The sequence below is a fragment of the Amblyomma americanum genome, chromosome 1 (genome assembly GCF_052857255.1).
Source record: "Amblyomma americanum isolate KBUSLIRL-KWMA chromosome 1, ASM5285725v1, whole genome shotgun sequence".
NCBI classification, from domain to species: domain Eukaryota; kingdom Metazoa; phylum Arthropoda; class Arachnida; order Ixodida; family Ixodidae; genus Amblyomma; species Amblyomma americanum.
This window is the reverse complement of record NC_135497.1, coordinates 149846620-149870543: the sequence shown is the minus strand read 5'-3', so window position 1 is coordinate 149870543 and position 23924 is coordinate 149846620. Positions and strand designations below refer to the sequence as shown.

Sequence of the window (23924 nt, the reverse complement as noted above, 5' to 3'; positions counted from 1 at the left end):
CTTCTGACTCCAGATCCTGGTATCTTATTTTGGCTGTCCTATTAGACAGGAAGTCTAATGTAGTTGTATATCTTGCCGCCTACACCGATCTCCTGAAGTTCCGATAGGACCGCCTCATGTTTTACATTGTCGAAAGCTTTCTTAAGATCTAATCCCAAGATTGCCTTTGTGTCCTTAGTCCGAAAGTCTATGATGTCATGTTGTAATCTCAACATAACGTCTTGAGTACTTAGGCCTGGCCTAAATCCGACCATCTCGTTTGGCCATAATTTCTTGTCCTCCATGTATCTGGTTAGCCTCGTTTGGATTACATGCTCCATCAACTTCCCTACACGAGGTGAGGGAGATTGGTCTGAGGTTCTCCAATTTTAAGGGCTTTCCAGGTTTGGGAATAAGAATGATGCTTGCTTCTTTCCATTGTTTTGGTAGCTTCTCCTTTTCCCACACCTGCTGCATGTATTTAGTTATAGCAGTGATCGACTCATCATCCAGGTTTCTTAGCATTGTGTTGGTTATTCCGTCCGGGCCTGGAGCCGATTTAGTTTTGAGCTTGATTATCTCCGCTCTCACTTCCGCCTCTGTTATGGGCGTGTCGAGTTCTTCATTGCCCGGTCCCTCATAATCTGGCAGGTTAGTGCGTGCTATGTTCCCTATGTATGTTTGTTTGATTTCCTCCATGAAGCTATCATCTGTTCCCTCATATTTGTGCCGTGTTTTGGCCAATCTAATGTTCGTCTGTGACTTTGACTGGGTTGGGTCTAGCAGGTGTCTCAGGATGTTCCAGGTTTTCACTAGGCTCATTCCCTTCTCCATGTCATCGCATTTACTGCACCAGTTTTGTTCGCACAACTGTATTGCATACTTTTCGATCTCTCGGTTTAGCCTAGCTATTCGTCTCTTCAGGGTCCGATTCCATCTGTTTTTTAAGTCGGTGCAAAACCCTACGTGACGAATGCTTTTACTGTCTGCACCGATGAATAGTCGCCGCCGTCTAAATGAGTGCTTCGAAATAATAGTACAACATTTTGCTGTGCGTGCGCATTGTGCCCCAGGAGTGCGACGATTACAACTGCAGCCCTGCGCTGAGGTTGTTTACATGGCTGTGCGCAAACTATACTGCTCGTTTGCATGGCATAAAATGCAAGGTGGGTTCTCCTTATCATAAATATTACGTACTCTTGCTTACAAATTGCACTTTTAGTCATTTACACACCATGATAACACTGCAATAAGCGCCGATGCTGCTATATCGCCTGCTGGGGAAACGCTTCGCGTAGGATACCGGCACTTTCCGCTAATTGTATCTGCTTTCTCTTATGTCACCAAAATTTAATTTTAGATCGGTTTAGCTAAAAATACGTTCGGACATTACTTGAATTAATGAAAACAACCAGATTTGTTGTCCACAGTCGACGCCGACGGCTGCTGCTTGCATGCCTCCTGCACATGCTATGCAGACCGGGTCACATATATCGGCACTTCCCCATTATTGTACTCGCGTCCTGTGATGTAGGCAGTCGTCGCTTTGAGGGCACTGTAGCCAAAACTACGCTCGACAGCTACTTGCAGGGACTAAAACTTGCGAATTCGCTCTCCGCAATCGCCGAAATCGCACACACGAATCCTGCGTACTCGCTAGGCCTCGTCACGAAAGGGGCCGGCGGTCCATCGTCAACCGAAATTCAAGAATATGGCAAAATTAAGTTCCTCACTGATTAGTAACAATGTGTGAAGATATGATATGTAGCCGCTTGTTTCGCTTTTTTCGATACGGATAAGGTACACAAGCGCAGTTTTTCCGACCGTCACCTCACCGCGGCCGCGGGCATGAAGGGCCGCACAAGCTCAAGCGACAGCAGCGAGCAGCACCGTCGTGCGGCGTTTTCTGCTCGTGTCACTTGCCTCGCCGATCGGTTCTATGCGCAACACCGAATGAAAGCACTTCTTCGCTGGTACACGCACATCGCGTGTGTCGCCGTGGCTAGCATGAGGTCCAATAAGTTTTAAAATTCTTAAGTTTATAGAATGTCATACCAACTAGTCCCCTACCACTCTCTTCTGGTTCCCACAAAGCTGACTCTTTAACATTACTACGATACGCGATCGTTGATCGTGCTGGCATCGTCGTCGGTCTAGCGTGACAGACCAGTGCGTCAGCGACAGCATTTGTGTACCGATCAGCCCACCGAAAGTTGATTGCCATCGCATCGGCCATAGGGCACCGTGCAGGAGTAACTCCGGCGCGATGCGAGCGCCCCTCGCGGCAGAAAGGGCAGGCCGGGTGGGAGACTTGCGCCGGTCCACTCCGCTCAGATGCCCGGGAGCGCGTCGTATTCCTCCTTCGCTCGTTGTTTTGGTGATATTCTGTGGTCACAGATGAATTGCTGCGCAGGAGTCCACAATAGCACATACTTGAACTCGCCAGGGACAATGTTTTTCACGTCCGCAAACAAGTTCTACGAAGAAAAGCGACGAACAGTGGATTGCATGCTCTCGTCCCGACGGGCAGTGAGCCGGCAATCATGTCAGCATTCGCCGCATGACGTTGTTCCTAAAACAGAAAAATAAGGCACTCTACAAACCCCTGCATTCGTAATTTTTCTCACCATCTTAAAAGAATCGAGCTACTCCGCAATGTTGCCCTCGTATTTTCTGTTGCCATTTAGCCTACCTGACAGAAGGGCCTGCACTAGGAACCACACAACGCGTCTGGTGGCGTGCGCCGACGTAGATAGTTATTCCATAACGCTCAATTAACCGTGGTTTGGTCTATATACTCCAAACGGGTCACTGTGTCCGCTATAGCATGCGTAAGCACCAGCACCATGTAGAAAAAGTAATGAACTGGCACATTGGCGTTCGCTGCAGTGACCGTGAAATACGGAAACCGCCTCACCAGATTCATAGTGTGTATATTGTGTTTGCTTGACATTTAGGTCGCCAATTCAAGTGATTTCTTCCAATATGTGAAAAGAAGTAGCCGGCGCCGCTGTCAGGCACCAATCTTCGCTGTCATATCTGAACAAATAAAATAAACAACATAACCCTTTGAAATTACTGCACAAGACTACGTCATTGTTCCATCTACCGAGAAATGCCGCTTCTTCTTCAAACCTGGCAAGTTGGCCGATGTAAGGTTTTGATCAGCTTATTGTATTTCAATGCGTTATTTTCTGTCTCTCTCTTGCTTAGAAATGCATTTCAATGCGTTATTTTTCATTTCTCTTTCTTGCATAGAATAGGTCCATTTACTCTAGTTTTTTTTTTTATGCGTCCTTCCTTACACTCCTTGTTCCTTTTTTTTCCCCGCACCTACCCCCTTCCAGCTTCACCGCCGTTTCTCTTCTCGAGTGGTTTGACGACCCCCCCCCCCCCCCCTCTTCCCAGTTTTTTTCTACCCGTCCTTCGCTCTCCTCCTCCTGCCTTGTTACAGTGCTGCCTTCTAATTGTAAAGCAAGTCTTTGTCAATACTTTTGTTCTCTTTTGATGATTGTAACTTTTTTTTCGGGGAAGTGCCCCACAACCACTCGGCTTCGACACAGGCTAAAATGTGTCCATTTTCTAAACATAACTCAGTCTTTAAATAAAACGATAATAAATTTTATAGTTGCGATGATTTCCTCTGTGACCATATAGACACGAAAACAAATTTTTCTGTCGGGTGTCTCTTGAAGGCAAGTAAGAAAAATTCAAATTCGCTTTTTCCAATCCAAAGATTTGTAAGTAAAGGGTCTGCCTAGTATGCTGGATCAGCGACCTGCTGTGCGCATACCAGTGCGATGTGGAGGGAATGATCAAAGGCCATCTTATTGATGCTCGCTGCGGAGACCGCCGCTACATGCCGTCCTTTAAAGACTGTTCTGTCACCAGAAGAAGAGGAATGCGCCCCGCCGGAGAGGCAGTTGAAACCTTTGAAAATAATTATGTTCGTCTACTACGTGAGCTACCTCCATTATTCTCAGACAGAGAAATGTCGCTTTCTATGAAACTAGCCTGCTGACGTACGCGAATTTTCAGTTCTTCCGTCAGCTTCTGGTATTTATTTGCATTTCTCCTCTGTTTCACCTCCCCCTCCGTTCATTAACTTTCTTCTTCTGCATCCTTTCCTTCCTTCTCCACCGCCACTTCCTTCGCAGCGTTCTTTTTATTTCCGCTATCTGAGCTTTTGCCTACGTGCGTCCCCACCTCTCACCCTCCGGCCGTTCCGCTTCGTCGACGTGCTCGTGGCTGGCTTCGTGTCGCGTCGTACCACATGTGTGGGTGCCACAAGTCTTGTTCTGTATTTTTCTACTTCTTTTTTCACCGTGTTTTCTTATCCCCTCCCCTTGGTTTTGTTGTTTTTCTCCTTATTCTTGGGCACCCTTCTCCTTGTGTCGTCTGCTCTGTTTATCGTGCTTTGCTACTTGGAAATAAGCGCCCAGCATACAATCAGGGCTCGTCCATGTTTCTCTGGTGTATTCATGTTCCCACACTGTTTATCCATCGCTGTGTCACTCCAACTAGCCCAAATCACCACCACCTTGCTGCAACAATCCCGAAAACCTTCCGACGGCCGCCCCATACTAGGCGCTCGCCCGACCCAGGCGGCCGCGACTCTCCCAACGGATTTGCTCCGGCGGCCACCGTTCGCCGAGAGTGCTGCCCCCTGGGTTCCACCCTACCTACACTGAAGAAAAACTGCGTTACTGTTATCGCTTTTGCGATACCAGTCATTCATATATGGGAGACGACTGCTACTTCGATCGCCCGCGAAAGTACAGGGGGGAATGCGACCTCGCTGCGCATATTGCAGCAACGAGAGCAGACGACGTTGCTCCGTGCATTTGATAGTGATATGGTGATACCCTACTAGTGACCGCACAAGAGCTTTCAATATGGCGGTCGCTGCCGGTGGGAGGAGTCTCCCGGTTTCAATTTCGATCGTATTTTTTGGAAAATACAGCGCGTCCAGGGCAGCCAAATTTCGGAGATTGAATCATAAGCTCTTACATTATAGTTACTGAAGCAGAAAACTGCAATATGAAGAACGGCCATGGGAGCCACTGAAACCCCGCGCCCACTCACTGAAAAAAAAAAAAAAAAAAAAATCGTGTGCCGAGGCTTGGAATCGAACTAGTGCCTTTCACGTTTTGAGGCGGATACGCTACCACTCTACCACGACGGCTCAAATATAACCATCAATAAAGGCGCATCTAGTGAATGCACTCTTTCGATGCAGAAGTCTCCGCGCTTTCGCTACGTATATCCTGGCCTAACAAAGCTAGGCCATCAGCAATTTTTCTTAACTGCCTTGTATCTTATCTCCCGTCCCTAATAAACGATTTCCGTTAAGTAGTTCGAAGTTGATTGGCACAGCCGGGAACGTTTCGCCAAGCAAGCGTACGAAGACACAAGTGCTGTTTATACTGCTAACTGCCTTGTACGATCACCAACCATCGTGCCATCATAGTTAATCGACCGTGGGATCATCTGACCAGCCTTAACAGACTCCTTCAAAGGTTAACTAGCACTTGAAGCGGCACTTGGAGTTCCTCTGCTGTTCGGCGCTTGTAAATCGAGGCACGTCAAAAACAAATCCACGGGGCACGCAAAGCTCATAGACGCGAAGCGCCATAATAAATCGAAACTCTCCTGGCCGCCTGTGGCGCCGCGAAGCATCGGTTTTCTTTGCTTCCAACATTCAGATTGTCTGTCTTCCTTGTGTGATAAAAGTGCACTATCGGTTTTAAAACAAAACTTATTTCAATTTTGAACCGCGCAACCTTCCTTTGTCAGCCTCAGAGATTCGCGATCCTTGTAGGAAGGAAAAATCCTCCAAGGCGGTGTCCCTTGCCCTATGACGTCTTCACGCTTGTACTTGCGAGATTGGCCTGTGGCGGCGATACCTGTATTTTGGTTCTTGCTATTTTCTACCTTACAAGAGCTTCGTTTTCAGTAAGAGTGGAGTTTTTGATCAGGAGCTGGTATTCTATAGATACAAGCCAACTTCAATTTCTCCTCAGTGTCCCTTTAAAGTGAGTTTTGACTGCAGCAAATTTTGTTGGCATGCCAAACAGAAAAGTAGGGAAAATATAGACTAAGAACTTTCATTTTTAAAGTAAGTTCAGCTATGAATACATCTGAAAACAGAATTCAAGGTGCCTTTTCACGTTCTTTCTGTGTTGTTTGAAGGCAGCCACCAGTTAGCTGTTAAGAATACCTGACGAGACCTTCACAAAGAGATCCACTTTTAATGGTAACTTTTTTTTTAAAAAAAGGCATTCTTGAGTCATTTTTGTACATTTATTTTTCTTTTAACACAAAAATTTAAGTTTTCTCTCATTTGAAAGTCCATAGTTTAAATTTTAAAAAGCTGATAATGTTTTAAAATGTTGACTGGCATTGGAAACACAGTGAACCTACTTTTTCATGTTGCTTCAAAGCACGCACACACACAATTAAAAAGACTTCAGTGTAACTGCAAGCTTGTATTCAGTCTCACATGACCCGCCACGGTAGGTAGCTTAGCGGCTTTGGCATTCAGCTGCTGTTCCCAAGGTCACGGGTTGAGTCTCGGCTGCAGCGGCCGCGTTTTGATGGAAGCGAAATACAAAAAACGCCTTTGTGCTCCGCTGTGTCAGCGCACGTTAACAACCTGCAGATTGCCTAAATTAACCTGGAGCCGTCCACTACGGAGCGCCTCATACCCTGTGCCGCTTTAGGATGTTAGCTTCGAAGATCCAAAATACATCTAAATTATTCTTGCATGGATTTCTGTGCTTGCGTTTGAAGTCAGCAGACTGCAACACAAATGGATATTGGAGCATCTATAGCTGCCAAGTTTAAACAAAATAAATGTTTATAAGCATGTTCAGAAAGTAACAAGTCCTCAAGATACAGCTGGTAACATGGCAGGAATATTATACTGATGCCACACTCTTGATCATTTTAATAACTCATAGAGCATCTGGAAAAGTGATCAGATCATTTCAGCATTTAAACTTCAGTGAAATGCTCAACTTAATTGCTGAATTTGAATACATTTTTTCTAGTTTGCTAAATTTAAGAACATGACATTTCCATATGACACGGTCATGTGTTACATATTGCACTTAAAAATCAACTGCTGAAAAAAATGAAAAATAACACTGGTTTTGAGGTAATGACTAATGACCGTGTTACATATTGCACTTAAAAATCAACTGCTGAAAAAAATGAAAAATAACACTGGTTTTGAGGTAATGACTAACTGTCTCGCATATCTCGGTGGACACTCAAACCACGCCGTAAGGATGGAAACAAACTTTTTTTTGCAATACACAGTAGTTTCACACAGAAGTAATAGGGATAAGACAGTACAAGAAGAAGGAACTAATTTGTATGGAATATGTCAATGGATAGCAATGCTTTTTGGTAGTTTTTTTGCGTTTTAATGAATTAATTTTTTTCTTTTGTTGAATTCCTGATAACTGTTACAAGAACACGGTGTCAAAGGGCTATAGACACCAAATTTTTGCTTGCGTGTTTTCTTCTTTCAAATGATGCATTAGACATTGGTATAGTACATGGAGCACCCCGTGGTATTTGCGTACGACTTCAAAATAATTTATAATTTCGTCTTGACGCTGTTTCATTTCATCAATCGAATGATGGCTGTGATGTGTAGTGGACACTTTGGTCATGCAAGGCACGAAAAAGCGGCAATACAACTGCTGATACATTGCTTGTTGTCATTTCTGCTCATGAAGTAGGCTGTTTTAAGTGTTGTAGTAAATTAAAAGTACTTAAAAACTAATTAAAATTACTTGGCGGTCATAGGTGAATACCACGCGGTGATCCATGTATTCTAATGTGCGACGCATTATTTGAAAGGAGAAAACACTCAACTATAATTGGGTGCGTGTAGTCCTTTAAAGATTAAAGAGGGAAGATTTGATCGAAGGTGAACTTTTCTATTTTTCGACTTGGACCAATGAAATTTGGCAGGCTGGCTTGAAACAGCATCAAACAGTCAGAAAGTTTCACAATACTATATTCAGCAGGTTCTGCACTTGAAGGCACGCACATCATGTATACACAGTACCATTCTGCTCAGAAGTTTGTGATGTCAAAATTATCTTAACATAAAGTTGTTTCCTTCCAGGTGCCATTTGAAGAGTCCAGGGTTTGGAATTCTGCAGGTCATCAAAAAATTAAGTCAAAGTGCTGTCAAGGAGCCAGCGAATGCAATGAACGTCCTGTGCTTCCACATAAAGTCCACGCTCTCACATGTGGTTGCCAAGCGACTAATGTGCCAGATGTGAACAAGACCATCTGGTGTGCTATCCTGTAATAAAAAAAAAAAAGCAGATGGCAGTTTTGAAACGCTGAGCATGAAACTTTTACTGGGGAATCCTTAAGCGAGGATATTAATTTCTATGTCTCTTCGTATGTTTTCTAGGTGCAGCACCAGATTATTAGACATCTGCTGTTTTTAAAGTAGGTTTTTACATGCCAGTGCAGGCCTTGAGTGTCTGGAGGCTCGTATACCCAGACGGAAGAGTTCAAAAATCACGGTAACCCCACATTTTTGTCACAAGGCTTATGAAAGATGTGAAAATGTGTAGACACAAAGGAATAAATTTTTGCAATAAGCAGTATAGTTTTGGGGTTAAAATTGGATGCTGCAAGAGGTGGCAAACTGCATACTGGAAGTTTTCACCAATTCTGTTCAAACTTTTCTGTTACCTCCCACAAATTCAATATCTTGAGATCAATGATCAAAAGGAACAATGCTCCACTCAGCTTTATAAACCTATCAGTATATGAAATCTGACCTCTCCAGAAGGCCCTTTGCCCCAAGTTAATATATATTTTCAGATTATTGTCATTTTACAATTTCGTTGAAGATACACAGTTGAAACTTGATAATGTGAAGTTTTTGCAACAGAAGCCTTCATGAAATGCAAAACTCAAAATATGTCAAAGGGATGAAAAATGCATTTCCTCACAAATTATCTTGAATGCAGCTTCCCAGCTGTGAAATTCTATTTCTTGTATGGTACAAGGAGCAATTAGCTTCTTGCCTAATTTTTTTCATGGAAACCCGCAAACCACTTCACGACATAAACGTGCTTATTGCTCTGCTAAGCTTTGGCATGCAATCAGGCGTGCCCACATCATCTGGTTCAGCCAGAATTGCTGGCAAAAACCTTTCCTCATGCAATCACTTGCACAGAGGCACTAACGCAGTCACTGAATCTAATGTCTGCATAATTTATATGCAATTTAAAGGCATGCTTCACACTGACGAAATGAAGTGCAATTGAATGTGTGCCATGGTTATCTGATTTCACTTTTCCAAACTTTTGCTGCTTCTCCTTAATAGAGCACAAGCATACCCCTAGCGAAAGAAGAGAATCAGCATTCTCGCATCTACTTATGAAAAAAAAATCAGCATGAAGCACCATCATTTGTCACTACAGTTGATTAGGCTCGTGCATGACTGGCATGGTTGGAAATTTAGTAGCACGCCTAGAACTTATTGCTAGTCTCAATGTATTTAATGACAGACCTACTCCTAGAACATATTGCTGCGTCTGCAACAACAGCTGCTCGACTCAGCAGCTCGTACGCCACGCTGGTGGCCTTTGCGAAGAAACTGACGTTCCACTCCGGCCGCCCCTCTGTGCTGTTGCAGCTTCTCGGTGTTAGCGTTTCTCTGCCGTCTAGGCGCGAGCTACCGACACCAATTGCTATGTGACAAATCACTTACAGAAGCTGCAAATTATGAATGGTTAAAGACAATTGAAATGGACGCTTCCAGCATCAGGGCACCAAAAATGTTGTGCAGTATATGGGACTTGTCAACTACCAAAGAAGGCAGCCGCAATTTACAGCCATAGTGCCAGCAAGGCACATATAACATGTGCCAGTGCGTTTGCAGGCATGTTAGAATAAATGTCGAAATATTTCTTCACTTTTGTTCTTGTCAGTAAACGTCAAAAGAACAAAGTGAATGTTAAACTCAATCCTCAACTGAAACTATATTCATGGTATGCATTGTGAAATACGCGTGGAACCACCTTTCAAGGGGCACAATGAACTTTTCTATTGTGACAGCTAAAAGCGCTAGAGGAAACATGAGCTGTTAGTCAAGTGGCACTAAGCAGACAGATTAACCTGAACGAATCATGAAAACGTGATTGTCAACCTTATCAACAGTTCGGCTAAGCCCCTAAAAAGATGCGTTTGGTTTGGTTTGTGGGGGTTTAACGTCCCAAAGCGACTCAGGCTATGAGGGACGCCGTAGTGAAGGGCTCCGGAAATTTCGATTACCTGGGGTTCTTTAACGTGCACTGACATCGCACAGTACACGGGCCTCTAGAAATTCGCCTGCATCGAAATTCGACCACCGTGGCCGGGATCGAACCCGCGTCTTTCGGGACAGCAGCCGAGCACCATAACTACTCGGCCACCGCGGTGGCTCCCCCAAAAAGAATGTGCGAGCATGTCAGTGTGTTCAAATATCTGGCACGTGAAAACAAGTCAGACTGCCTTGCAGCAAGAAGGCAATTACAAAAGGGGCATTTACTGCACTGTAACGGACTGGAGAGCGCATCCACAAGCTGACGTCTTGCTAGGAGACTAGCACAGCGGGTGTGTAGCAAATCACGGAGCTGACAGAGTGCCACATACTACAACAAAATTCATGAAAAAATCGCATTCATCCATTTTGGTGCAAAGGACAGGACGAACGAACTACAATGAACACGGGTGCACATGGGCGCACCTGTTAGCCTTTTCTGCTGTCCTGTCCTTTGCGCTAAATTGGGTGAATGCGGTGCCAGAAAACCAACTAGCCCAATAATTAACTCTGAGTAACGCCATGGTGGCGGGTCTTTTAATGTATTTGGGCCACAGCCTGCAAAATGCAACACATCCCTCTAAAATGAGCCATGAATAAATTCTGATTAACTGCAATTAGTTCAATATTCTGACCTCAACACTATCAATTCATACCTCAAACATTTTGCAAAACTGTATATATACTAGTACCCTTGAGTTCAGAGATGATCGCACATTTGTGAATAGCAGAATACCTAGACTTGTACTATATTTTAATTCTTAGTGGCCAGCAGACTGCAAAGAACACCAGTTGCCAGTAGTAACCTTACATAGGTGCAAGAAAACCAATGCAATGTGGAAGCGTAAGCACTGCATAGGCAATTCCTTTTCTTACGTAGCATTTGTTGGTTGAAAGACTAAGATTGCAGCAATAAATAATTGCAACAGCTGCAATGATGAATGCTACCAAATAAAGCACCAAACCACTGAGGAATTCAACCATAGAAAGAAAAATGTGTGGCTTTTCACTTTCCACACATGCATGTCGTTTTTTTTTTACCTGCTCCATTATCTTCTTGCATGGCATACACTTTAAAATGAACACATCAGCACCCAAATATTTCTATTTTCGCAACAGCCAATGTCCAAAATTCACCCGGTGCATTTAAAAAATCTAGCGGCATTCTGTAGCCTCATAATCGAAGCTGCACTAGACTTGCACCACAAACCGAGCAAGACGAAGAAAATATGCCGACATGCCAACTGTTCAGGGCAGATGAGTTAAAAAAAAAAGCTATCCTACGCATGCATGAGCATACACGAGCGTGTACACGCATGAGTTGTTTTAATGGCTACCTGACCTTGAAATCATAAACATTGCATCATAATGCAGACAAGAACAACACAGTGTTTGAAGTTCAACCACTTTTATTCAGCTTTGTTTAAATTCACACATCCTTCCCTAAGGTTGGGCAATGTGGCTTACCATAGACAGGCATAAACAAGTCTAAAGAGGGTATAATGCTGCCCAACAAAGCCCCAAACTTTATAAACTATGCTCTCATCATGTGCCTCAGCATTAATGACTTTCTAAGTGTGCAAAAATGGATCCAGCTAAGGCCAAACATCACTGTTTATGCAGTGCTATCTGCCTTTAAGGCAAATGCTTCCTGCCATCTCCAGCAATCTTAATGGTGACAATCTAGGCTGCCATGACCATAAACCACCTTGCGCCTGAACACAGCCAGTGCGTAGCCTTGCTAATGTTCCCCCACTAGCACAGGAACAGTGTAGGCATGTTACACAATACCAAAGCACAGCCTCGTAAAAACTACAACTTTGGTTAGCCTTGCACAAAGACTTTTGAACAGACTGTTTGTTCCACAATTCTGAGCTATAAAACAATGCAAATACAAAAGCTAAATGAAAAAAAAAAATTGTAGCCCCAAGAAGTGCGTTAGTGGACAAAATTTATTTCATTTCTTATCTCTTGGACACAATCTGCTTCTAGTGCATTGCGAAGGGGAAGGGTCCGCAGAAGTTAGCCCCTAGACACGATAGTGTGGCCACCCTTTGACAGTGTTCTCCCTCATAAAACCCAGAAAAAGCATGGGAGAGGAGAAATACTCCCCTCCTCGCATCCACCTCTGCTTAGGCAACTGGAAGAAAGAGGGAGGGAGCACCAGGATAGTGGTTGCCCTCTGCTTCGACGTAATGCTAATGCTGCTGCCAGATAGCGTCGGCAGTCTTAGAAAAGAAGCAGAGTGATGACCTTCTAGGCACCCTCCAACCTCTGGCATAGGAGCTCACGCAGAGCACAAAATCACACAAATACAAAAACAACACAAGAAACTGTGAACGCATACATTCCAAAGAATAACAAGGCAGGGGAGCAAGGAGTGAATGGGGAGGAAAGCTTCACACTGAGGTAAACAGTACAAGAAGCTAAACATGCAAAACAGTAAACGTGAATGATTCCACAGTGTCAACTGTGAAGAAAGAACAATCTTTAGGCTCAAACAAAAGCCACGAGTTTCTTTTAAAAAGCACTACCACATATAGAATGTCTTTCAATATTCATGCTAACACCCACACACTCGCAAAAGAGACGCAAGAAAAGGGAACGGGTGAAGAGCAGAATGGCTGGTGCCTGCAAGGAAGACTTGGTACTGCCTGCAGGCACCAGTCTGTGTACTCTACGGCCCATATGCATTAAGAAATGCCGCCAGCAGAAGAGATGGACAGAGGAAGGGATAGTCATAAGTATGAGGGTGGGGACAGTGCCACACTGGGATTGGCCTCATCTTGTAGCAGGGGGCAATCAAAAGAGCCATTTTCCAACCAGCATTCCTGTGACCACCATGACAAAGGCAAACAGCGTCAACATCAGTGGAGATACACCAGATGGATGAGCCATTGACATCTCCTTGGTGCGGTGCGTCATCTGTGATGTGGTCTCAGGCGCCGCATGAGAGGTCACAGTCTCCGACGTAGCAGCGGTCTGCAGCATCCGCTGCCTGAGGCCATCCTCCTGAAACACCAGTCAATCACGCTTACTGACCTCTCACTTCCAAAGTACTTCAGCCTTCTTACAAACGACAGAAAAAGTTCTCTTCTCATCCAGAACATTCCATGCAATAGACAACAAAGCCAAAGGCATGAAATTTTGTGTTTCCAATTTGTGACACCACAATAATAACCACAGCTTTACAGAAGGAAGTAGGCATCTGCCACTGAACAGCACTTGCCATTGGCCAGTGGCCTGTACTCCCTGCAGCACCAGGTACGGGCGGCATCAATGCAATGTGCTGGCGCAAAGTTGACTCACCGGCATGATGCAGACTGCTCCACACTCTGGGTCAATGAAACCAAATTACTGCCTTACCAAGGGCGAGACAACCAAAGTAGGTTTCGGAGTAACTCTTGGACTAGAAAATGTGTATTCTGGAGCAAGTGTGGAGCACAAAAGATTTTGGAGCCAGCCATAATACGAGCATTTTGGAGCAACTACATAAAACCCTGATTAACGTGAACTCGAATGTTTCTAAATATCAGTGAGGTCAAGCTTTTCATGCCGCACAATAAACTTTAATATGTGCTGTCTGCCACCGCTTGTTTTGAATGGTTTTTACAATGAAATCCGGATAATGAAAATCTGGCCGGTGGAAATTCGAAAAACATAGCATCAGCCAGAAATCAATGCACTCCACAGGTCACAGTGTACCATGCCACAAATTAATTTCTGCACTGATATGGTGCAAAGTTCGCCTTTGGCCGCCGCTCTGTACCGCCCACTTCACGTGATTCCGGCTGACACGCACCACATATGCCCCTGAAAGTGAAGCCAGGCGAGGACAGAATTTGTTTTCCAGAACAATGATGGCCAGCAAACACGAGAGAGGACATGCAGAAAGTAGTGTGCATCTCCAACCTGTGACTTGGCTTTGTTCTCTCAGAGTAGAACCTTGGGATGTGCAATATCAAATTTTTGTGGATTCTGGGGTTTTAATGTCCCGAAGCATCTGGCTACGAGGGCCGCTGTAGTGGAGGGCTCCCGATTTATTTAGACCACCTGAGGTTTTTTTTAACATGCACTGATGTCTGCCAGCACATGGGCATTTTGGCATTTTGCCTCCATCGAAATATGGCAGCCACGGCCGGGACTGAACCTGCAATCTTGGAATTAGCAGCTGAATGCCAAAGCCACTGAGCGACCATGGTGGGTTTCCAATTTTTGGTTGCAAAGCGAATACTGTAAAACCTCGATAATATGAACTCTGATAATTCGGAGAATTTCTGACCAGATAATTCAAAGTGGCGGCACGCACCAGCCCAGTTAAAGATTTCACTGCAAGGTGATGAGGCGACGGCCTCGTGGTGCCGCAGAGTGATGCCATTTAGTAATGTTGATGCTCGATATGCGAAGTGTCCCAGCCCCAGTACTCTCAGCACAAAAAGCAATTGCTATGGCTTGTGAACCGTCTGAGCACGTGCCTGCACAGATGACATGATTCACTGCAAAGCAGGCGTGGATCCCAGTCTCAAATCAACGTGCTCTCAGCGCATCAAGGCATGACCGGAATGCAGGCAGTGGTGAATGCACTTTTAGCTCCTCCCCAGCATGGCCACGGTCAAGGCAGTGTCTAGTGGAGGCGCTGACACTGGCACTGAAGCGCACCTCCCACCCCTAGCAGAGTCAGTGCATACCCCGCGACAAGGCCATTCCTGCTATAGTATACCTGCAATGGGCTGACCATGTGCAATGCAGGCCTGCACACTTTCTTTGAGTAGTGTAACGTGTTTAGAGGGTTAGGTCGGTCTTTCTTAAAAAGGAAAGGGCGGGGGGAGAAGAGGGGCATCTAAAAATTTGGGGTCGACCTATACGCGGAGCCGACCTATTAGAGAGGTCTGAGGTAGTTTTAGATAAGTGCCAGGTAGTACGTGTCCCGTGGTGGTGCCTGTTCCCGGCAGGACATGTGAGGCTCCACGTCAGAAAGAGAGAAATTTTATTACATTATTAAAATCTGTTCCAGTAAGAAAACTGCACAGTTTACCTGGTTCGTTCGCACTGGCGGTCACTTCCTCGGATGAGCAGTAGGTAGCATGAGGGCAAACTTGACTCTGAGAATCCCCAGGGCATATGCGGAATCCGAAACTACAAGACCGTTTGCACTTGAGTTTGCTGCTAGTCAGTCAGGCCGTACCAATGTGGACAGGGTGGAAGCCCGCTTTTTCGCTTTTGATCTCCATTGGGCTCACCACATTGCCATCCTTGTGTTAGCATTGTTAAGCATTTGTTGCTTTGAGTTTTGCATATGCCATGATGCCATCCCGCGGGGAACTAAAATGCGGTGGCGGGATGAAGCATACAAAAGGAGGGCGGGAGGGTATGTATTGACTTACTCGGAGCCAACTTTCTTTTTGGCCAGCATAGGCTAAGTGTTGGATGTACTTTTACGCGGTAGTATACAGTAATCTCAAAGTTCGTCCAGGAAAGGTAGAGCATTCCTACTCGAATATTTATTCGAATATTTTCCACGATCCCAATGCAAATAAGTGAGGTTTCCTGTATCAATATCAATAATAAAAATTGACTGCGAATCAAATCAAATAATTTCAATTATAACTGTGGATAGCCTGCACTTTTATATATATAAAAGATGAATGCTTTTCACAAAACATAGCCATGAAAAGATGTATTCCACGGACATTTTATTTTGCTTCACAATAGCCATCATAACGTTATCAAAATGTTTGAAGACTGCCAGGCATTTCCTCACCGGTGGAGTGGCACCAGAGGTTGCTATATTAAATGCCAAGGCGTCAAGTGCCCACCATACTGCTTGCAAAATGCAGCAAATGCTTTTGAAAACACAGAACGGCCCCTTGGTATACAACGTGAGCGGCACTATCCTTTACATGCTCCCCACAACGCCTGTAGGTAGAATGCAGATTGGGCATGTCGTCCTTAGTACAGTGAACTCAATTACAGTGGGCGCGGCAGAACCAGCGTAGGCATGTGGTCTCACAAGCTTCTCTTCTGCCTTCTGCAGGTTTTCTTGCCCAGTTCTACCGCATCAACGATTGCAGTAAATGGATCAGTAATCGACACGTGTTCTCTGGCTGCACCGTCACCTTTGGAGCCTCTTCCTTTTGATTGTCCATTCCCGCATGACATCAAGCCTGGAACGCCACCTAGCCACCACGTGACCTTGTCCGAATCGCCTTTAAAAGAACGTCAACAGGAATTTGTCTTCAGTGGGCGCGGCGGAACCAGCGTAGGCATGTGGTCTCACAAGCTTCTCTTCTGCCTTCTGCAGGTTTTCTTGCCCAGTTCTACCGCATCAACGATTGCAGTAAATGGATCAGTAATCGACACGTGTTCTCTGGCTGCACCGTCACCTTTGGAGCCTCTTCCTTTTGATTGTCCATTCCCGCATGACATCAAGCCTGGAACGCCACTTAGCCACCACGTGACCTTGCCCGAATCGCCTTTAAAATAACGTCAACAGGAATTTGTCTTCAGTGGGCGCGGCGGAACCAGCGTAGGCATGTGGTCTCACAAGCTTCTCTTCTGCCTTCTGCAGGTTGGTACCGATTACTGTTCTGTTAAAAGTGATTGCCGCTGTCTTCTGGTCCTGCCGTGCCCACAGCAGTTCGTTGAAATTGCCTACAATGCTTTTTGTATGTGCAAACTGCTCCTATGTGGAGACGTTGAAACTAATCCCGGTCCGGATACTAGTGAAATGCTGAAAGAATTACTTAAAGGGCAAAAGGGCCTAGCCACTGAAGTGACTGCTTTGAGAGAGCAACAGAGCAATATGGAAAAACTCATGAATGGTATGAGACTAAGGTTTACAGCCTTGGAGAAGCAGGCAAACAGGATTGACACTCTAGAACAAACAATATATGAACTCCAGGCGAAAATAACTGATTTAGAAGACAGGAGCCGCAGCTCAAACCTTATTGTTTTTGGAGTAAAAGAGGAACCCGGGGAATCTGAGGCTGACTTGAAAAAGAAGGTTCTAACAAGTTTTTGCAGAAAAGCTTAACGTATCTTGCAGTTCTGTGGGCAGAATACACAGGCTGGGCAAAAAGGCAACAAACCGCCCTGTAATTGTGTTCTTCCAGGACTATAACGAAAAGCAAGAACTCTTTAAAAACTGCAAGAAACTAAAAGGCAGTAATATTTCAATACAGAACGATTATTCACGAAACACACTTAGGAAGCGTAAACTACTGTGGGACAGCGCAAAAACAGAAAGGAATGAAGGAAAAAAAGTTACCTTGATAAATGACAAGCTGCGAATCGAAAAAATGCTTTACACCTGGGATGACAGCGATAACAGCAGAGTTCAACTTGATGATAAAAACAGTTATCAAAGCAAAGACTGACTTTCACAACCTCGTTTTAAGGAATTTCGCTTACTTAATATAAATGCAGGTAGTATTGTAAATAAATCGGAGGCTTTGGAGGCTATCTTGTTGATTCACAATCCACACGCCGTAGTTATAACCAAGACTTGGCTGAGAGATGATATTGATGATGAAACTGTTTTCCCCCGCTCTTATCAAGTTCTTCGCAACACGTGGAGGGGGAGTAGGGGGAGTTGCGGTCCTGGTGAATCAAAACACAGAGGCACACACGTTGCAGCAAATAGCTAACCATGAAAGTGTGACCTTAAAACTGTCGCACGGGGGTAGATCGTTTGTGCTTTTTGCTGTATAAAGACCACCTGATTCACCCCCTCAATATTTATGTGATCTGGCCGATCACATGTCTAAATTTCGCCGTGATAAAATATATCTTGTCGGTGATTTTAATCTCCCAAATATTGACTGGAATAGTCCCTTCCCTAGTACAAACAATGACATAAATGCTTCATACATGTGTGATATTATGCTTATTCATAATTTGCAACAGGGAGTTAAGCACCCAACGCGCATACACGATGAAGCTGCATCTATTCTTGACCTCGTCTTTCTCAGCCAAGCAACAGAACGTTTTACTGTTTCAGTTGAAACTGGGTTATCTGATCATTGCATGGTGGTTTTTACTTGTCCCATTCAACAAAATGTCGACAGTGAACCTGCAAAAATTATTTCCGTGAAAAACTTCTCCAGAGCTAATGATGAAAGAGTGTTAGACTACTTCAGCTTACACCTTGACATGTTTCGAGGAACTAATGTTGATGAACTCTGGAATAAATTTAAAGAAATCTGTACGTGCTGCATTGATAACTACATTCCTAATAGAACAAAGAAAACATGTAAAAAAACTCCTTGGATCACGCGAGAAATAATACATTTGAAAAGAAAAATCAAACGTCTGAAACGTGGGGGTGCCTGTCGAAATATAGTTAAAATACATCAGGCTAACTTCACAAGAGCTTTGCGCCAGGCTAAACAAAATTACTTTCAGTATAGCCTGCCAAATTTTCTTCGTGACTCACCACATAAGTTCTGGAAATTTTTATTGAAAAAGAAAAAAACAATTACGCGCATTTCATGTCAAGGTGTCCAGCTTGCTGATAAATCGCAAATCTCTGAGGCATTCAATAAGTATCTTCAGAGTGTGTTTTCCCATCATGGTTTATTTGCTCTACCCAGTATCATGTCTCCCAACACGACCCCCGACATTGTTTCTTCATCTGGCATATTCTCCATGCTACTCAACCTCAAAACTAAAGCGTCCGCTGGACCTGACGGGATACCAAATATTTTTTTGCGCCGTTATGCAGAAGCCATCACAGAGTTCCTGGTTGTTATTTTCCGCAAATCATTTGAAACAGGAAACATTCCTTCCGACTGGAGGAAAGCGCGGATTGTGCCCGTGCTGAAAAAGCGTGATCCTGCCTTGATTGCTAATTATCCTCCCATATCAATAACTTCCACATGTTGCAAACTTGCTGAGCATATCATAGCTAACTACATAACTACATTTCTAAACGATAACAAGGTACTTACCCCCCATCAGCACGGGTTTCGAAAAGGCTTTTCCACTGTCACTCAGCTAACTTCTGTCATTCATACTTTTGCAAGTGTACTAAATAGCGCTGGTCAAATGGATGTTATTTCTCATGCCAAACTAATTTACAAACTTGAACTTATTGGTCTTCCTAATTTCATAATTCGTTGGATTTCCTCATACCTTTCTCACCGCACACAATTTGTTTGTATTGATGATTGCTATTCAAACCACCTGCTGGTCACTTCAGGCGTCCCACAGGGAAGCGTCCTCGGACCTCTCCTCTTTTTGATATATATCAATGACATTACTAACGTTATAACTACCCCTGTTCAAATTAGATTATTTGCAGATGACTGCGTTTTATTTCACCAAATTACTTGCCAAGATGATCAAGTTTTACTAAACTCCAATCTTCAGAACATACATACATGGTGTAATAAATGGGACATGAAGCTAAATTTAGAGAAAACAGTATACATGACGATAACTAACAAAAAGGCTTCCTTCTCATTTCCTTACAATATTTCATCTCACCTTCTGACCGAAGTCAGCGAGTACAAGTATCTAGGAGTTACAATAACGAAAAACCTTAGCTGGAATAAACATGTATCAAACGTATGCTCCTCAGCCTTTCGTAAACTCTGCTTTCTTAGACAAACTAAAACTTGCCCCACCTGAACTTAAAAAATTAACCTACTTTTCAATAATAAGGCCATCACTAGAATATGCGTGCACCGTCTGGGATCCCTACACTAAACGTAACATCGAGGCCCTTGAAATGATTCAACACAAAGCCGTCCGTTTTATTTTTTCAAAGTATCGTGTAACTGATTCACCAACGACCCTCATGCAAACTCACGGTATTGAAACATTACAGCTGCGCCGGAAAATTCAAAGACTGAAACTACTTTTCTTACTAAAAAACCATAAACTGTCTATGAATGCAGACCCCTTCCTTAAACCTAACACTACGCGCCAAACACGAAATCATCATACACAATCATTAACCCCTTACAGTGCTAGGATTAACGCCTTTAAATACTCATTTTTTCCACGCACCATTGAGGAGTGGAACAGGTGTTCGCCAGATCTCTTAACCAGAGCTGATTCTTTTGACTCAATGTTTTCTTCACAGCATTTAATTTGAGCCGTTTTTTCGTTCACTTTTTGTATTTTGCATCTGAGCCTTGTATTTATTGCTGTATTTTGTGTTACAACTTGTATTTAACATTTTTTTCAATTTTGCTAAACCTGTTCTTTTTGCATATATTATGTACTCGCCCCTCCTGCTTGGGCCTACTGTAGGCCTGCAGTATGTTCTAAATAAAATAAATAAATAAATTAGACGTTAACTGTCTAGCCTTTGAATATCAGGATTCAAAGTTGTGCGCCGTATAGGAGATAACCAAAAGTCCAACACCAAGTTCTTCTCGAACCTGTCGGGTGGCCCCATACAACCTGTTGAGTAAGTAATGCTTAAGTTGAGTAAGTTACGCCTTCATTGTAAGCATGTCATTTGGAACTTTCACCACAGCTAGGCTAATTTCTGTGAATAATTTTTTTCAGGCATCCTCTGGATTCACATCGTGAACTTTTCCTGTCTTTTGACTGTTGCCACATGATGAAAAACATCAGGTCCTAGTTCCTTGAAGTGAACAGACTGTTCAGAAGAAATGGAAAATTCATCTTTCCAGACTTCTTCAAGGGCACGTGAAGAGCTTTTAGAATTCGACGAGTTTAAAGGGGTAAAAAGTGTGAAGCTTGGAGGTAACGCAGGCAAAGTATTTTTGTGCTAGGATTTGAAATCGTGAAGTATTCGCAGAATAAATCGGCACTGGTGGTCAGGCTTCTCTGCAGTGCGCAGCGATGGGCAGATGCCGCAACAATGACGTCACATGAGGTGGCGCTGCGTTTCCAGCTAATAAACGATTTCTTCAAGGAATTAAACCAACGCCGCTGACGGTGAAATCCACGAAGCATTGTTTGGCTGTGTTGGAAGGCTCACTTCAGCTCGTGGGCGAAGGTAGCGGGCATCCCAAATTTCGGCAACAATGATAGTTTCTCCGCACTTCACTAACGTAGTGAGGAGAAGCCTGACTATTGGTGTGGTTTCAATTGGCGATTACGTCATTATTTTAAATGCTGGCGAAAAAATACTTGGCATGCTTTACCTTGAAGCTTCATAGATTCCATTTTTTGAAGAATCTCAAATTCTCAAAAAACCATTTCACCTTCCCTTTAAGGCACAAAGATGGCATTTCTGCTTTAGCTATTCAGTAAACTTGACTAATGTTTTGCCTTGTTACAGACTGCTGTACAAGATTCAGGAAAAGCAGGGTGCCTTCAAATTGGCGAGGTGCCTGACCAAGAAGCACCTGTGGCCGACAAATTTCGAAAAGAAAAAAAATGAACGTCAACAGGGCTGTTCAGGTTTTTCGCCACAGGTAAAGCACGCAAGCATATAGTTTGTTGGCTGTGCAAAGGATGCACACTTCAAATGTAAAGGATCAGTTTCTGGTTTACTGCACACACTGAATAACATTTTTCCTTCTCGACTTCGCAGCATTAAGCAGGGTGATTAGCTATATTAGAAGAATGATCACCACTGACTCTTATTCTCGTCTAGTCACCACAGTCCTGCTATCTTTGTAGCAACATGGACAGAGCCTTGAAGCTCCTGGCTTTGGGGGGACTGCCTACCGACAGTGAAATTTATGGAATTGGTGCAGAAATGGTTTGTGCTCCATAATATTAAGAGCACCACTCTCCACTGGACAAGCAGAGATGCCTTGAGGATGCCATTTTACTCTGTAGAAGACGAGAGGTGCGTCTTAGTTTCGGCAGTGTTTATGCTGACCGTATTTTACAGATTTATGGTTTGCGGGGTTTAACATCCTAAAGTGACACAGGATATGAGGGACGCCTTAGTAGAGGGCTGCAGATAATTTGAAACATGCGAGGTTTATATGTTGACGTGGCACAATACACAGGCCTCTAGCATTTTGCCTACATCAAGATGCAAACGCCGTGACCGGGATCGTACCCACGTCTTTCGGGTCTGCAGCCGAGCACCACAACCACTCAGCCATCGACGTATTTTACTGTTGAAAGCATGGATTTGTAGAATAAGTTTCGGCTTCTAGTGTGGAGCTAATGGAAAGCAGGTTTTCTTTATTAACAGCTACTGAAGAGGTCTTCGCTGCTTTTCTTGTGACATGGGCTAATTTACTACTCTGCAAACCTTTCTTCTTCAGACTTTCATGGCTAGAAAATGACTTTCTGAAGCACTTCATGGAATGGAAAGAAGCCATATCTTGAGTTGCTGTCTGACGAGAGAGACATATGAGGCACTGAGAGTGACCAACATGTCGACAGTGCTATGCACAAGGTTCCTCTTGAAGTCTGGATTTCATTTTGTGCTCACAGCTAAGTTTTCAAGTGACGATGCAGAGTCACTGTTTTCGACAATCCGACAACTGAATGGGTGCAATGACCAAACAGATGCCTACGCAGCCCTATCATCTCTGCAGAAAATATTTGTGACTGGAATCATCCACGCGTCATCCAGTGCCAATACTGGGAGTGTGGTGGGCTCGCTGGGGAAGACATCAAAACTGTTCCTCATTCCTGTGAAGGCCACTTGAGACAATGCTATCAAGAAGCTTCTGCTTCCACATCTCACTGCACTGGAGCGCTATCCAAGTATGCAAAGTGTTGGGACAACCCTTTAATAATTTTGGCTTTGCTAAATGTACACATGCAGTCTAAATTCAAAGTGAAAAGCTAAAAGGCCCGGTGCCATTTCTGCCATCCAAGTTTTAAGGATTCTGCTCCTCAGAAAAGTAGAGATATTGAACTAAAACGGTGAGTTCAGTTGCTGTCCCAAAATGACCTTTAGGGTCTGAATGAGGGGGTCAACGACTGAGGCTTCGACCAAGAGGAAGGGACAGCATTCATTCTGCACTTAGCTGTGCCTGGACGGTGACCTCAAAAAAGTATTGTCACCTAAAGCTCAGTCTTATATCCATTGACAAATGATTTGTTTGCATGAAGTAAGAACATATTAACAATATTTGGGCACTGTGCTTGCAAAAGATTGGTTTAGGACTGAAATGCTGCCAATAGCATTTTTCAGAGTAAGTGTCATTAAGTTCCAATTTGCCTTCATTCTTTCAGGTGCCCCTCAACGAAGCCTTTTCGAGCCAGCACACTGGCAATGATTGCTGGCTTCTTGGCCAGAGCCGTGCAAGATTGCATTGGATGTGAGGGCTGTCTCATTAATTTGCGGGCACCAGCCTCTCAGTCTACCACTACTGCCATCATAGCAGGCATGGACCGGGGAGGGCTGTCGTACCCTACCTTGGCCTTTGTAGGGTTCATCAGCCGCCTGGAAGGTGCTGCATCAAGTGTGGCTCCTGTGCTTGTTAGGGGGCCAAGGCTGCTTAAGAAGTTTGCAGACCTGGTGCTGCCATCACTTGCAAAAAAATCCGCTGTTTGTGTGCTCGAAGGACACCACAGAGCCTCACAGAAGGGCTTTGCTAAAGCTGACTGTCCACAAGTTTATGAGGCCATTTTTGTCAAATTATGCCTCTGATCTGGCAGAAGAGCACACCAAATGAAAAATGATCAACGCCAAACCAAAATGACA

General features: G+C 44.1%; 2 protein-coding genes across 6 annotated transcripts in view; one reads left to right on the top strand and one right to left on the bottom strand.

Moving 5' to 3' along the window:
• The window catches only part of LOC144113914 (uncharacterized), a 48218-nt gene extending 39875 nt beyond the window's left edge, over positions 1 to 8343 (top strand). For all 5 annotated transcript variants that reach the window (XM_077647304.1, XM_077647302.1, XM_077647303.1 and 2 more), the window contains one exon: positions 8123 to 8343. In XM_077647304.1, coding sequence (XP_077503430.1) covers positions 8123 to 8311 — 189 coding nt within the window. In that variant the 3' untranslated portion in view covers positions 8312 to 8343. The remainder of the gene's footprint in view (positions 1 to 8122) is intronic.
• Positions 8344 to 11715: 3372 nt separating this feature from the next.
• The window catches only part of LOC144113918 (vesicle-associated membrane protein-associated protein B-like), a 36776-nt gene continuing 24567 nt past the window's right edge, over positions 11716 to 23924 (bottom strand). The window contains 1 exon segment of the mRNA XM_077647310.1: positions 11716 to 13336. Within this exon segment, the coding sequence (XP_077503436.1) occupies positions 13127 to 13336 (210 nt within the window). The 3' untranslated portion in view covers positions 11716 to 13126.